General features: G+C 36.7%; 1 protein-coding gene across 1 annotated transcript in view; it reads right to left on the bottom strand.

Annotated features, from left to right (window-relative positions):
- The window catches only part of LOC131781086 (uncharacterized), a 30,145-nt gene extending 13,405 nt beyond the window's left edge, over positions 1-16,740 (bottom strand). Inside the window, exons 1-5 of the mRNA XM_066168470.1 lie at positions 16,608-16,740; positions 12,210-12,557; positions 6,531-6,785; positions 3,774-4,046; positions 2,685-2,933 (exon numbers count right to left, since the gene is read on the bottom strand). Coding sequence (XP_066024567.1) covers positions 2,685-2,933; positions 3,774-4,046; positions 6,531-6,785; positions 12,210-12,557; positions 16,608-16,674 — 1,192 coding nt within the window. The 5' untranslated portion in view covers positions 16,675-16,740. The remainder of the gene's footprint in view (positions 1-2,684; positions 2,934-3,773; positions 4,047-6,530; positions 6,786-12,209; positions 12,558-16,607) is intronic.
- Positions 16,741-16,992: the final 252 nt, after the last annotated feature.

Genomic DNA, 16,992 nt, shown 5'->3' with positions numbered 1-16,992 from the left:
AGTTCTGGTTGTTTCCATCTTCCGCGCATATCTTATGCAATGGATACGATGCACAGATAAAGCCGTAGGATGTAATTCGCACACTAAAAGTTAAAATACTAAAAACTGAAAATAAGATTGGAATAATATATCTCTTATTCGAAGGTTTAACACATAACACAAGCGGAAATCTTGCTTGTTACTTGTATTTTTTCCTCGCCTATTCAGGGCTTGGAAAAATTATTTCGCTCCTAGAATAAGATGTATTTTTCAGAGGGCACGGTGACGAATCCTGCAATCTGATGGGTTCTTAGCGCGGTCCGTATTTTCCTATCTCTACCCACGGGCACGGTAACGCCCACGTGAGTCGCAGAGTCATCCGCACCTTCGTTGCCATTTTTGCTCTGACGAAGGGCTAACGTTCGAAACGTCAGCTTTTTAACTCTTTACGGTAGCCAATTTACATTATCACCTCAGTCGATAATACAAAAATTACCCTGTTATACTTTCCTACCGAAGCAACACCAGTTTCATTAGAAACTTACCCCCTTTATTCAAGTAAAAAGTGATGAAGTGAGCATAATCGTTCGCCGATCTTCGGTGCACCACACGAGGGATAACACGAGGGCTTCATGTGGGCTAGTAGACATCACGCCGCGCAAGCAAAGACTTTGCAACCCGCGTTTTGAGCGGAAAATCATACTGATTAAGTTGTAGTTACAGACACCACTAATTATCGGTATTTTGCAATTCTAATCAATGTACTTACAAGTAACAACACTAAGCTTTGTCTACCAGAAGAAATCATTTAGTTTAATTGTTAATGCTTTCGAGAGAAGGTTGACACATAGGAGAAAAATTGGCAGAGCGAACAGTCATACCAAGCGACACCAAGAGAAGATATAAGAGAAGCCCATACACTTCCGGAGTACTGTTTCCCCGACTCACTGTTCTCAGGTGAATACCCTACAATTGAACGCTGATATCTTAACTCGAAGTCGTTTATGGTCGTTTCTTTAATTTTGGCTCGTTTTCGCAAACCAATATTTTAATTCATTTCAATAGAATATCATTTCAACTGATACTATCATAATACACTACATCTGAAGAAGAAAAGTTTCCCTATCCTCGAAAATGTGTTCAAAATTTCAGGAATATCAACAGAGGTCTTCATCTGCTTGAAAATACCGCTGACTAGCACATATGCTGGTCACTTTGTTAAGTTGTGAAAACATCATCCCTCAATTCAGACCTCAATTTTCCCCCATACCCCACCCCAGCTGGTCCCCTTCAATAACCTCTTTGACAACGACTGCAGACTTTTTGTAAAGTGAAGGACCAGAAAATAAACTTACTGATGCTCTGCTTTTAGGCTTGGCTAAATCTATGTATTATGTGAATTCTCTCTTGTTCGTTGTGAATGGGTGAGTAAAGTTTTCAGCTCTGCTACAAATACGCTTTCAATAAGTCTTTCCAAGTCCGTTTTTGGACATTTGTACTGAAATTGCAGAGCAGAAACCAAAGAAACTCACTGAGAAAAGGTCGTATTGACTCTTGTTGTGTCTAGTGAAAGTGTCTCAGTTGAATTTAGTTTCTGGGTGGAAGAAAGACCAGATTTGCACACGCCCATTGCAGCAAACAAACGAGCAAACTCTCACAACTTCAAAACATACATTTGTATTTACTTGCACTTACTTTTGTTGTCATTTACTGACTGAACAGAGGTAAATATTTGTACATTAGTTGTTGGTGGAAGTGAATAATACTTTACCTAAGAACATTGACTGTTTTTGAAGAAAAAATTGTTGTGAGAGTTCATGAACTTTTTTTCGAAAGTGTACATGCACTTTTTTTTCAAGTGCTCTCTAATTGACAGGTGTCACATTGTGAGATACCTGTAAAAATAATGTTCCCAAGTTTGTTTGGAAGCTTTATAAATCACCTACATCATAAGGCAAATAACAATGTTTTGGTGAAGCCTTCCTCTTTAATTTGCATTACCTCCATTTTAACTACAATTTACTCGCTAAAGGTTTGTTCAGTTTATGGAGGATCTTGCCATAATTACAGCCCTAAATCAATTCATGTTCTTTTGGCCAGTATTTTGTTAACTCCAAGGAAAAATAAAAAATGTTCATAACCAGTCTAGGTTGGTCTGAATTGTGTGTCTTGTGTCTGTCTCGTGTACTGCCTTTGGCAGTACTAAAGACTTTGGGCACAGTTTTTCCCAATACTGACCTCCCGGCCTATGATTAACATATATTTATTATCCAGCTGCACCTAAGAGAGTACAAATAATGCACAGATCGAGTTTAAAAATCTCGCCATAGTTGGACAGTTGGTTATTTTGTACAATAATGAAACCTGTTTTAAACATGGATTGAATTTACACAAAAAAATCATCCTTAGTTTTAATCGAGTCGTTGCACTTTATATGACCATTCATTACAGGTGGAAGACAACACAAACAGGCTGTTGTCACTCAGTCAAAGGTGACCACAACCACTTATTAGAGGTGACCACTATAAAGAATTATATTAATTATAAAATTAAAATGATTAAGGAGAAAAAAATTTGGGACTCTGACAACTGACCACTAAATACAGGGTGACCGCTTAATATAGTGCTGCTTAATATAAGTCTGACTGTATCATTTATTCAACAGCTGTGGCAGCTTTTTATGACATATTGAAAAAAAGACTTACATTGCACAGTGACATAAGCTCTTACTGTCTTTTCCTGTCTCACTCCATTGCTTGCAATGCAAACATATTCTCCTGCATCATTCCTGTTACTACTAGAGATGTTCAGCTGTTTGGTGTCTGACAACTTAATCCCAGATTTTTCCCATCTTATCTTAGGTTCAGGAAAACCAGAGGCATCACAGCTCAAAAACAGAGGAGCTGAAGTGTTAACTGTTATATTCTGTGGCACTTCTGTGAACTGGACAGGAACTGGAAAAAGGGAGAGGAACAAAAGAGTTTTCAGACCATAACATTAGAGTGCGATTTGGTTCAATATCATCCACTTCATACACTAAAAAAATATTGAAAAAAAAAAAAAAAAATTAAAAAAAAAAAGGAAACAAACTTTCACTTTATCAGCTAATCATAATTTGCACCAGTTTTAAAATATTCCAATGAAAAGCAAATATTCTGATGAAAAGCATAAGTTTACAGTTTTTAGTGGACACAGGATAATTGCTTCAGCCTGGCAAGCACCACAGGGTGCCATTCCTGCCAAATCATTGTTTTGTTTCTATGATGCACTTGTGAACCATAATTAGGCTTGTTTCGTTATTATTAGACACAAGTTCATCATAATAAGTTATTGGTTTTTATTATTAAGCACCAGCCATTTTGTTATTAGGCACAAGCCCATCATTATTAGGCATCTGTTCATCATTATTAAGTACCAGTTCATTACTATCAGGCACAACTTTAGCTATTAGGCACTCATTTACTATTAGGCCCTGGCTAAATTTTCTGAGACAGGCATCCTTCACCACCCCTTTTCCAAAGTACCTTGGGGAGGAGCATTGTGTGGAAAGCTGAGGGAGTCACCTCTTTATGTAGACTTTTTTTCTCCTTCCCCTAACCCACCTCACACTCTGCACTCATTCCCATTACTCCCAGGAAAAACCTGTATAAAGGGTCTCTATTCTTCTCTGGTCAAGGATGTAATAATTCAGAGTGTTGGAAGTTTCATTGATGCAATGTAGATAGGTAAAAAATGTTTTTTGGATTATTACTTGTCCAAATTACTTAAAAATGCTCAAAGACATTTCTACCCACCATTTATGTTAAGTCTCACAGTGGCTTCTGCTCCATCTCCAACAGCATTATGTGGGACACATTTGTAATCACCATGGTGCTGAGATCGGTTGACGTTATTGAGAGTATACTCACTGTTGCTGTTATTACTGAAGAGGTAGCCATTGAAGTAGAACTTGTAAATTGACACTTCTGGCACAGCAGCCATAACTGTGCACTTGAATGTAACTGTATCTCCTTTAATGATGGTATTTTGTGAAGCATTGGTAGTGAGCCTTGCACCTTCAGGTTTGTCTAAAAATATAAATCAAAATCAAAATCTTAGTCTCTGTTTATTTCATGACTCACACATTTCCCCTGGTTATGACTTTGACAAATCCACAGGTTGTTTCTTTTCTCAACTGTTTTGCTTAATATAACACTTCTAAAGATGGGTTTTATTGTGGTTCAATGGGAAAAGGAGAACAGCGTGAGTGTTGCAATTGAAAAGAAAGTCGTTGGCGCCGTGGAATTAAAAGAAGGGACAATTAACAGTTGACATATTGACTGGTTCAAACAACGATTGAGTGACCATTTATAAAGCTAGGATTTTGAAAGTTAATGGTGAGTACAAATTGCGATATTCGTTACGTGATCAAAATCTTACCAAAGAATAGATATAACGGCTTGAATTAAGCTCACGTAACGCTCGGCGCAACTGAAACTCGAATAATTCTGAGAATCGAATTAGTCACTTGCTGCAGTTTCCTACGCTTACACTTTACAATGAAATAAATCTATCAGTAAGGTTTCAAGATTACTTTCGTCACGCTTGGGAACATTCTGACCTTGCTTTGCTTTGAAAAATTCGACTTAAGAGAGAGCAGAATTTAAATCACTACCTTCTTTGTCAAATTTTTGATAACATGAATTATTGAGGTTTTGTCTTTCTTCTATTCTTTGATATACAACAACCAATTTTTTTAAACTTTGAGCCATATTACACTGTAAATGATCTGCATAAATAATGAAGAAAAAGTAATATGCTGAGTTGTGTTGTTATTCTTTAAAAGTGTTCGGTTAAGAAATTTGTTAATGAAACAACGTCGAACACATGCTGGTTCATTGCAAATAAATTGTGAGATCTTGATCACATATAGTCTGTGTATTCATGTACTGTTTGATGTTACAATTGGAGGTGTCAGTATGTTATATAGCTGGTTGGAAAGTTTTGGACCCCCAGTGGATTGATGGGGTCTATAGCTCACCTAGAAAATTTTATCCTCTTAATTTGAAGGATTAGGTTACAAAAGGAATTGAAAAGATATCCCATCTAGTACATTTCATAAATCTGTGGTCTCCAGTGTTAAACAGGATCCCACTAAGGATCCCATCTAAAATTTTATGCAGGGTCTAAACTGGGATTGGCATGATCCCAAGTGCAATCCTGCCTGAGATGTGATTTCCTGGGTGGGAAACTATCTGAAATTTAAGGCAGGATCCCAGGAGGGATTGGTGGGATTCTGGGTTTAATCCCGTCTGGGATGTGCTTTCCCAGGTGGGATGCTATTAGGAATTTAAGGTAGGATCCCAACTTCAATTGGTGGGATCCCATGTGGGATCCCATGCAGGATGTTCCATAATCCCAAGTGGGATCTCACCTGGGACACACCTGGGATCCCAGGTGGGATTGGCGGGATGCTATTAGGAATTTAAGGTGGGATCCCACCTGGGACACACCTGGGATCCCAGGTGGGATTGGCAGGATCCCACCTTATATTTTTACCTGGGAGCTATTTCGACTCCTCCAGGGTCATATGGTAGGTCACATGACCTCAATTTGCACATCCTGAGCATGATTGGGATAAATGTTGTTGAGATGTAACTATAACTGAAGGTTTCTGTCATAACAAGTGAATAGTTTTGGCATTACCAGTGGTTAAATGGCTGTGCCTTGTTTCCATGAATTGAAAAGGTGACATACAAAAATGCCTTCTTAACTCATAACTAATTCTAAATTCAACTCTACAAACTACCTCCCAAGCCAGAAAGTCACGGAAATCAACTATCAAAGCACAGCATTTGTCTTTCCTTTCTCAGTTTTTAGATGGAAAAAAGTGAAGGTTGTAATCACTCAGTAGTAGTCCATCACTTTTGTATCATTTAGCACTCAAGTATTTAGTATAAGGTGGCAAGGCCTTCAAATTATGAATTATAAAATAGATTCTTGCCCCTAAATAGTATATCTTTTTGAATGCCACACATGCAAATATGTGCACAAATCTTAAGCATGTGGTTTTAGTTTTAGCCACTTTTTTGCTTTTATCCACTTATCTCAGCTATCAATAAAACACTGAAATGTGCAATTTATCAGCTGACACTTGGAATTTTGGCCAGTTCTCAGATTTCCATCAATCTTCAACCAAGGCCCTTTGCACTAGCCTTGTGCACTATAGTCAAATGGAGTGAATTTTGGGTTGTCATAATGACTCAGAAATGGCCTTAAGCCATTTTCTGAGTTTAACACAATCCAACTGAAGCAACAACTTGGTAAAAGCATTTTCATGTCCTCCTAAGCAAAATAATGTGAGTAATTATTTCACTGAAATTCAAGTGTCCCAACCAGTACTTAATTAGGACCAATGCATACAAAGCCAAAAAGGATTTGATGTGGAATTCAGTTTTCTTGCACTTTTGGACAGATTCGTCAGTTTTGTGTAACTGACCCTAATAACAGGAGTCGCACTGTAAACTATAATTAAATTCAGATATAGAAAATTAAGGTTAAAATATTCTTACAGTGAACTAAAATTGTTGTGTTAATGGAGGTGACTTCCATTGAGTTATTGGCTTGACATGTATATTGTCCTGCATCTGTTCTGTTTATATTATTGAACTCCAAAGATGCAGCTTCCTTCCCTGAACTTTTCTGTACTCCATTTCTAATCCATGCTACATATGGTGGTGGTTTCCCAGAAGCTTTACAGGTTATGGTGGCATTGGATCCTTCAATGAAATATTTTCCTCCTAAAGAGAGGTTTATAAGTAATGCCTCTGAAAGGTAAAAGAAATTATATCATTCCTCATATGGTGTAGCAAATCTTACTTGGACTGAGTCCTAAAATTTACCCAGTTACAATAAGATAATCAAAAGTATCCAGCAATTGGTCTCCAACAACCAACCTAGGGAATTATGGGATAATTCAGGAAGTCACTCATTAAACTAAGGACCCTGGCTTTAAAGCTACTGCCAATTTTCTTGATAAAACTTTTGCTGCTGCACAAACAAATAGGAACAGAGCCAATCAAGCCACACCTCACTTGGAACTTAGCCTGAAAGAGGATCTACTAAAGCATCCCCAACGCAGAGAATTGAAATTTTGATGAAAGAGAAACCATGAATTCTTTGGGATAAAAAGAATACACCAGTGGCATGCTGAATGCTGCTTGCCATTACCTAAAGTTAAAAGGAGAACTTACTAAACTCCTTGTATTGATTGTTCTTTTATCAAACATTACATAACTTGATTGCTCATCATGATTGTTCTGCAAACTAAGGGAGTTTGCAGAAGGGAGAGTTTCTGACTTTTCCTTTGCATTTTGAAGAATCATACCCAAAAATAAACCGTTAACTTATTTCCTGCATTAAGAATAGATTGTACAGAGACCACTGTTAACAACTTGTGCTGAAACATTTTGCTACTTCCCAATAGAGAGTTATCACTCAGCAAATTAAAAACATCCTCAACCTGTCGCAGGCATTATATTTACAATGAGGCAGAGTCATTTCATCAGAGCTCTACGAACACACTTTACTCCCCTAAAGAGGAGATTGCAAAAAAGTGTTCCCAAAACTTATGGCAAGATAATTTAGGTTGGTCCTTAAAACTAAAGTGAAATCAGCCATAGCTGATATGAGGCAAACAGGCTGATGAAATGTTTATACAACATGGTCCAGTCTTAGTTTTGGTGAAAATGCAAAACAGGCAGTACCCAGAACATTGGGTGGGAAATACTTGAGAGCAAGAAGGTGGCTTAAATTCCCATTAAGTAGTTCCTGGTAATAAGTAGCACAAGATTTGAGCTTGTTTGACATTACCAAAGAACTATCTTCCTGACCATTAAGAGATGCTGATGTTTATTAAGAAACTACAGAAGATGATGGGAAAGGAATTGCAGAGGTAGAAAGTGGAGAGGCAACACCAAAAATAGCTACGTGATTCATCTTTGTACTGGAAGTAATATTCTTGTTGCAGACTAGAGGTTTTGAGTAAGAAATGCAAAAAATAACTTGCTAGCCAGAGTACCTGAGAGTATTGGTGAAAGGAGGAAAATCTAATTTAAAGACACAAGAAAAAATTTGATTTTCTTTAAAAATGGAGTGGCTTGCCTGAAAAGTTCCAACATCTAAAGGTGGATAATACTACTTGCGCATCTTAAAATATTTCCATGTTCCCACTTGATGATTTTAGGCCCTATTAAACTTTGTATAGTTTTTAAGAGGTTCCAATTTGGAGAGCTTCTAACTGAAGTTGTAACAAAGATATCCTTAGTAATATTAAGTGTATGTGATCAATGGTTACTTAACAATAAAAGAATTTTAGTGGGTCCAGATGTAGCTTGTCATCTAGGTAACAATAATTATTACAAAATCTTGCTAGGAGTTTATATTATAAAAGAAACCAGAAACTATTATAGAATTCTGTGTACTTTTGTTTAGATTTATAATGGTCTATACTTGAGACTTAGAGGTGCTAGCTCTGAAACATCCCCAGAAATCTGTCGGGTTCAGGAGCCTTAAGAGAGTTACATAGCAGAACCAGTTTCATTGTGTTAGTGTACGCTAACTTGATCCACCCCACAATCCAAAACATGTAGCTTGCATACAAACATGCAGTTCTCAAGCAAAATGAGCTGATCCTACACAAAATTATAATTAAAGGATACACCGGCCTTTCAATCAGATATAGTGACAGCTAAACACCCTCAGCGCTAGATATTACAGGCTGCATTAAGTGGGAAGACCATTATCATGTGTTTGGTCTTATAAATGTGTGCAAACAGCTGCCTCCTCTAAGATTTTTAAAATTGAATGGAGCTATCGGGTTTTTCCTGAGTCCATAATAGACATCTTAACTGACTAGAATCTTCCAGAGTTAACAGGGACAACATCAAGCTGGGGGCTATCTCTATGGGCCAAAATATTCAAAGTGTTAAGCACTAAAAGGCTTTGAGATGCATCATGTCCCAAAAGTAAGTGAAATGCAGTGGTTGTTTAACACCTAAAATACTTCAATTAACATTTAAGTTGGCCAGGAATACACATTTTTTTTCTATATTTAGAGTCACTTGAACTTGGAATCTGGGACAGGAAATAGCTATAGGATGAGGAAATAAAGAAACCTACCGAAGAAGCAAAAAGCTGAAAAAAAAAAAACCTCCCTCCCCCTGATGTCATCAATGACATCAGCAGTAAAATAGTGGAAACCTTACGATGTATGCCAAATTTAAGCACTCTACTGAGCTAAATGATACCAACATAAAAACAACTACTGACCTATCTCAGTCATTTCCATAGTCACCAAAGTGTTTGAAAGGATTATGTATGATCAGTTTATGAACCTCAAAAAAGTGAAGAAATCATCTCTAAACCACAATCTGGTTTCAGGTCTTTACACTCAACTGTTACTGCTCTTCTTAATTGAAGCCACTGACATTTGGGCATTTAATATCAATCATGGCTACAACAATGCTGTGGTGTTTCTCAACTTAAAAGAGGGATTCAACACTGTTGATCATGAGGTAATACTCACTAAAATGAACCGATGTGGTATTCAAGGAAAACTCTTGATTGGTTTAAATCATATTTGAGGAATCACTCACAACAGTGCTCAGTTAATGATTGTCTCTCTGACTTCACCAATCTTAAATGTGGTGTGCCACAGGGAATGATCCTTGGCCCTCTTTTACCTCTAATTTATATTAACCATTTTCCTAACTGTCTATTGTTGTACTTAGAATGTATGCTGATGACACCCACATCACTTATGCTTGCTCTGATTTACATTTGATCCAGTCTAGTCTATCTCACAACCTTGAAAAGCTAGGCAAATGGCTTGTGTCTAACAGACTTACCTTGAATGCTAGAAAAACTGAATTTATGTTGATCTGTTCTAGGCAAAGATTAAGTACTCTATCTGATACAATCAAACTTTCCATAGATAATGTTCCAATTGGACAAGTTTCCTCTGTGAAATCCCTTGGAATATAAATAGATGAAAATTTAATGTGGCATTCCCACATTGATAAACTTTGTAAAAGGATGGCTACTGCTATTGGAGACTTCAAGCAAGTTAAGCCATTTGTGCCTCAATCCACCCTACTCAATACCTAGAACTCACTACTTCAATCTCACTTTGATTACTGTAGCCTAGTCTGGGGTAATTGTGGCAAAAAATTATCTATAAATTATTATAAACAAGCTAAAAAAACTACAAAACCGTGCTGCACACGTAATAACTTCATCAAACTATGATGTAGATGTTGATTCCTTGTCTCACAAACTCAGCTGAAAAGACTTAAAATCTCAATGTCAAATTCAGAACACCTTAATGGTTTGCAAGTCTTTCTACCATCTGGTTCCCGAATATCTCACGTCTAAATTTATAGAGTGAAACGAATCAAACTATTCTATGTGGGGCTCAGTAAACAAACTTGTTGTCCAATTTCCAAGAACTAACTACCTGAAAAATAGTTTTAGTTATAGCGGCTCAACCGTTTGGAATAGCTTACCCTGTAACATTAGAGAGTCTGGTTCATTAAACCAATTTGAACACCTTCTTTATCATAATTTTTAGACACTACATTCATGAAAATCAGGTTTTTAAGTGGCATATTGGTGTTAGTTCATATAATGTAAGGATTATGATCTTTAGTTCTGAGGATGTTAGTCATTGTATTGGAATTTTTTGTAACCTGTTGGTTAGCTGTCGGTAGACTGTCGGTAACCTGTCGGCCGACAGTTGACCGACAGTCGGCCGACAGGTTTTTTGGGGAGCTCTTCTTCACAATTACCCCTAAGTCAAACCCTGCAAAACTATTGACAGTGCATGGGACATCTTGGATATTGGGTTAGCAGACACTTCTCCACAACAATACCTTGTTTCATAATAGACTGCATTCTTTATGTCACACCTTTTGTCCAAGGGTAAACAGACAACAGACAGACATGTAAACAGACAACCAGCATTTTGGTAGAGATGAAAGGAGAGAGACTACCCATCACATCTTCTGGAGGCCTTTTTGGGTTCTTTTTTATTGCAAATGGCTTTCCACAATCGCAAATCCAATATTGGCAAATTTTTCTTTTTCCATATGTTTTTAATTCTTGAAATAAAAAGTTAGACAATACTTTGCAGATATATCAAACCTTGAAAATGATTTACAACAGGGGGTGGATTTGATCACATGTCACAAAGCTTCAATTCATTCAGAAAGTTTGTTTTCCATTTCACAGCTGTAATTCTCATTGCTTTTAAGGAACAAGAAGTCACATTTATGACTTAAATGACCAATCCATTGAGATTCAAGTATTCTTAAGTATATTTACAGTACTTGCAATTTTAGGTTTCCATTAGGTCCGTATGTATCTCAATCAAGAGGGTAAAGAGGAAGCATCAAGTAACAACATCTGCTAAGAATAGCATTCCTACCTGGCCACATTAATCATCATTGAAATTATTTTCTGTTTACAAGCTCAGCTTCTTTTAATCAGCATAAAGAGCTTGGATTATAGACTGTGATGGTTTATTGCTTTCATAACTTAAAGGAAATTTTGCTCTATTGCTCAAATCTTTCAAGTCTTGCCTTGCACCTTGGTGTCAGATAATTACTTGAGGAAGTCACCATTCTGTTGACTAAATTTATATCTGTAAACCTTGAAGATCATAATCCTCAGAAAGCAGCAAACAATGCGATGCCAACTTTCACTCCCTTTGGCAAGTCACTCTAAAAGGCTACAAAAGCCACATAATTTTTTTTTGTACCAGCTGCCTGTGATTGGTCGTGCAATATTTTGATCTAGCAAAATTGTACAACCAGTTGCATGTTTATAGTTTTGTCTGACCATTTTTAGTTCAAAACTTTGCTGAGAGAAAATCTCAGCACTCATATATCTATGCATCATAGAGCAACCCAGTAGTTGGTGCAAGAAGCATAAAGCCATAACTCTTTGAGTTCTTACTGATGAGAAACAGCAAATTAAAAGGTAGAATTTCTTGTATCCTTTTAGGAGTGTGGTGTCACAAGTAAAGGTAGCACTTAAGTGTTCTCAAAAGTTGGGTTAGCTAGCCAATTTCAGCCCTGCATATAAAGGTTTACACAAATTTATGCTATTGTTTACTTTCACCAGATCTCAGAAATATGAGAGACATGAGTTGAGTGCATTTGGTTTGTGTTTGATTATTAATGGTCACGTACCTGCCACAATAAGCTTAACTGAGCTTTTAATCTCCCCTGCAGGGTTTTTCGATATTAGACATCTAAATTTGGTATTGTCTCTAGGGCTGATGTTCTTGATAATCAGGGTAGCTCTTCCTTCAATTTTAACTCTTCCTTTGTACGATGAAGGAATATTAGGATGTTCTTGCACACCACGGCTGTTGTTAAAAATCATCATTTCAAATTTACCATTCACCAGAACACTGTAGGCAATGCCTCTAATTTTATTATGTGGACCAGCATAGTTCCACACCAGGTTGGCATCACTACCATTGTTGAAGTAGCTTGGATCAGAAGGTTCCTGAGTGAATTTCACATCCACACCCCCTAAAATAGACAACCATAAACATACAATTCTCAGCCCTTTAATTATACATACATAAGGATTATATTTAAGAAGAAGGGCTTAAATAGAGTCCACCATAAAGGCACTTTAAGTGTAAGAAGTAACAACAATAATTTTTGCTTCTTCACTGAATAAAACAAATAGATTCCATGTTGCTGAGGCTCTGTACACAGTTATTAATCACAGAGGATGTCAAAATGTACCAAGAACATCAGTTACACACTCAACTGCACTTAGCTTGCTCTGTGCATTTAGTTAGTAAAAAATAGTACAATAGTAAACAGTTCTGTTGCGCCGTTTGCTATTTTGCTCTGTTTTAATAACTGAAAAGCTAACAAGCTAAGCTGATCTCATGTGCCACTTTTTTGTTCTTACCATATTCTGACATCACATGTGATCTATTACTGAACAGATGAACAGCAATATTAAATCTATTTGTTAAACAGACAATGGAAAATTGTGGTGGATTTCTTTACATGCTTTTGTATAAATTGATTGCCAAGCTCACTGGTGGTTATATAGCCACAAGAAAATGGCTTCCTGCTTTGCTGTGTTAAGCTAGGCGAAAATAATTTCAATAAACAAAGCAGCTGTCACAAAAAATACAAAACAGCAACCAAGTGTGCTTTGATAGCATTGAATGGTAAATTAACTAACCTTTCAACCCTTAATTTCTACCTGGAAAAATCAGATTTTTCTTTCACTGCATTGTAAAGCATTATACAGGGGAAAGATGAAAATTTGACTTTTTTTGTACCTTTGTGTCATCAACATTCTGACGTTCTACTTATCATTATCCAACCTATGCATATTTCTTGTCTCCTTTTAGGAGTGTTGTGTCACATGTCAAGTAAAAGTATCACTGTTGTTTCCAAAAGTCGGGTTAGCTAGCCATGCACTTTCAGCCCTGCATATAAAGATTTGTGCAAATTTATTCCATACTGTTTACTTTTTCTAGATCTCAGAAATGTGAGAGACACAAGTTTAATGCATTTGGTTTGTGTAATAATTGTTTAAGTATACAGTAATTGCTCAGCTGCTTTCAAATTCTGTTATAAATTCTGTTAATAAAGAAAGGATTGCCCAAATTTTGTTACAATTGTGTTGATTACTTGTATCAAGATGAGCCAACAGTTTTAAGAGGTTTTTTGAATTCAATCAGCAAAAACTTCATCCCTTTGTATCTTTTAATATCTTTCATGCTCTTCAAAGTTTAATTTTCTACTATTGCTTTTATTACTTCCTCACAAACATTTGACAAAATGCAGGGCAGCCATTTTGAAATTTAGTGCTCTCACTATAATCACCCGCACATGGTGATTATAGGGAGATATGATGCAATCCTTGACCAATAAGAGCATGCGCATCTCTATAATTACCTGAACAATTATTATACTGGTATTTAATCATCGAAGTCATCACATAACACAAGTTAAAACAACAACAACAGCAAAAACAACAATGCAATGATCAATCTTGTCACATGCGCATGATTATCCAGAAACTTCAGCACATTTAAAGCTGACATAAAAATTCCAATGTTATTATAAAAAAGATATCAACCACAAATTTCTACTGTCTAGAACCTTGGCCATAGAAAGGATGTCAACAATGTTCAAAACTGTTTTGAAATCACACAGCTGCTCCTCCTTTAGCTTTGAATATCTTTGACCTCATTTCTATAATTGATAAGGTTTTATATAATAAGCTGAATTCTACATGCATTTTGATTGGTTCTTTCATGTACTTATGATCTAGTGGAGGACAAATCCATTAGTGACATCACCATTGATAAATTTTGCTTCTTCATCAATAAAACAGAAAGATTCCATGTTGCTGTGGCTCTGTTGTTAATCACAGAGGACGTCAGAACATGCGAAGAACATCAGTGACACACTCATCTGCGCCTAACTTGTTCTAGGCATTCAGTGAGTAAAACATAGAACACTAGTGAATATTGCTGTCATTTCCCTTGCTTTCTCACTCCCCCGCTACTGTTGCATCTAGTTTGCTCCATTTTCATAACTGAATGCCTGGAACAAGCTTAGCTGTTATATGTGCCCCTTTTTTTTTTACTTACCATATTCTGACATGTGATCTATTACTGAACAGATGCAGAACAACATGGAATCTATTTTTTAAATACACAATGGAAAATTATGGTGGATTTGTTTAAGTGCTTTGTAGAAATTGATTGCCAAGCTCACTGGTGGTTAGCCACCAGCCATTCACCTCGGCTTGAAACATTGCATGACAACAAAATGACTTCCCACTTTGCTGTGGTAGACTATTAGAAAATAATTTAAATAAACAAAGCAGCTTTCATGAAAAATAAAAAATAGAGTTCTGAAATTGGTTAAATATGGTTGGGAAATGTAGAAAATATAGATGGTTCATATTCAATGAGTGCATGTGATTTATATTCACAAGATGTGTAGATTAAAACAATGAGCGGGGAACAGGCAAGTTTTTTTCTATAAAAATTGTACATGCAAACTTTAAGTAATGTAAGGAATTGCAGGTTGTGTATGTTTTATATGCAGAAAATGGAGCAACATTCACGATTACTGCTGGGAGCAAAGTAAAGACAAAAACGAGGAATAAATTAAAAGATTGAAAAATGTTTGTTAATGCCATGGGAATTATAGTGCCAATTTGAAACATAAATTTTTGGTCATTCACATAAGCACAAATGAAATGACAAAGGAGGACTGTAATACTTTCTTATCAGAGACAGAACCTGGAAATTTAAGTCTTTTTTACCATTTTGGAGGAGAATACTCTTTAGTTCCTTGGATTGTAAATGTCAGGAATTGATCAAAGCAAAAATTTTGATGAAGATTGTGATCAGTTTGTGTGAGGTGAAATCAGAGTGATTTTCACCAATTTTCTTAAAATCCAAGTTTCTCTGACATTATCTTCATTAATTAATTTAATTTGTTTAAAAAAACCACTGACTACTTGTTTTTAACCCTAAAGTCATGATTCTACAGTTGTAGGCAACCAGCAAACATTGTTGACATTCACTTTCATTCACTTTGGCAAGCCCCCACACCACAAGGGTAAAAAAACCCATGTTATTGGTTTTACTGGTCAAAAATTTCACCTTCAACTTGTGATTGGTCAGATGCTCATTTCTCACTTGTGAGAAAAACCATCCAACCTATCAGAATTTGTGAAGTCTATTACAAATCAATTTTTTTTTCAAATTTAGCTAGGATGGGTGTAAGCCGACATGTATACACATGCATTTCAAAAATTTTGGTCCTAGTAAAACTTTCCCTTTTTCTAAATATACAACAAAAATAAGTAGCCCAAGACTACCGGCGTGGGATACCACAACCATTATGTACATAATGCTAAAAACTGGTCAAGTCAGTAGACATATCATACATGTAGGTAATTGAGCAAATAATGCTCAATTATCCATCCAAGTGCATTATGTAATTTCTTTACAAGATTGCTGCCTGGAGGAAAACTCACACTCAACTTATATTAGCTAGCAGCTGAGGTCATTCTTTGAACCAATAATGAGTGGAAAAATTGTTAACAGCTCTTCCCAATGATAAGTGATGGATGCCAAGGAAGAGTTTAGGTACGACAACTCTTTCCTGGGTTTGCATGGCCATCATGTTTATAGTGAAAAGCCATCTGACAAAGCAGTAACTTTTCTCACGGCTAAGAATACGACTCACACTAATCAAGAAAATAGTGCACCTCTCAGTTTCAATTTTGATGTTATATTCTGAACGTACAGTATTGTTACACTTGAAGCATAAAATCCTTTGCTCTTGATTTCTATCGCATCATAGTTATTCAGACTTCATTTATCACGTGATTGAAATCCCAACAACATATCTTAAATCTGAAATACAAAAACTGCTAAAAGCCTCCTTGGAGTTCGGAAATCATTTTGACAAACATCACGGTCAGAAATAAAGGGTCGGCGTTTTTGGTGTCTAAGCTTAAAATGGCACACGGTAAAAAGCACAGTAAAATCCTTTGTACGGGAGAATAAATTTCACACGTACCTGACCCGTTAAACTTTACCAGTAGAAGAAAGAGTAAGTAGATTTCAAAATCACGGAAAGACACCATCTTATCAGACTTTCGCTGATGCTTCAATGAGGAAGGTCGTGCCTCATGAAATCTTACGGAAGTCCCTTGAAGGGATAGAAGAGGAAGCCCCTCTTCGTTTTGAGACTGGGACCGAGTGTCACTATCATCCTTCGTGAACTTGTCGATCGTAGTGAGTGTCTCCAAACCGAAGACCGAAGACCGAAGACCGAAGACCGAAGACCGAAGACCGAAGACCGAAGACCGAAGACCGAAGACCGAAGACCGAAGACCGAAGACCGAAGACCGAAGACCGAAGACCGAAGACCGAAGACCGAAGACCGAAGACCGAAGACCGAA

Source organism: Pocillopora verrucosa, chromosome 6 (genome assembly GCF_036669915.1).
Source record: "Pocillopora verrucosa isolate sample1 chromosome 6, ASM3666991v2, whole genome shotgun sequence".
Classification (NCBI taxonomy): domain Eukaryota; kingdom Metazoa; phylum Cnidaria; class Anthozoa; order Scleractinia; family Pocilloporidae; genus Pocillopora; species Pocillopora verrucosa.
Note: the sequence above shows the minus strand (reverse complement) of the source record. Positions and strands in the feature narration are given on the sequence as shown.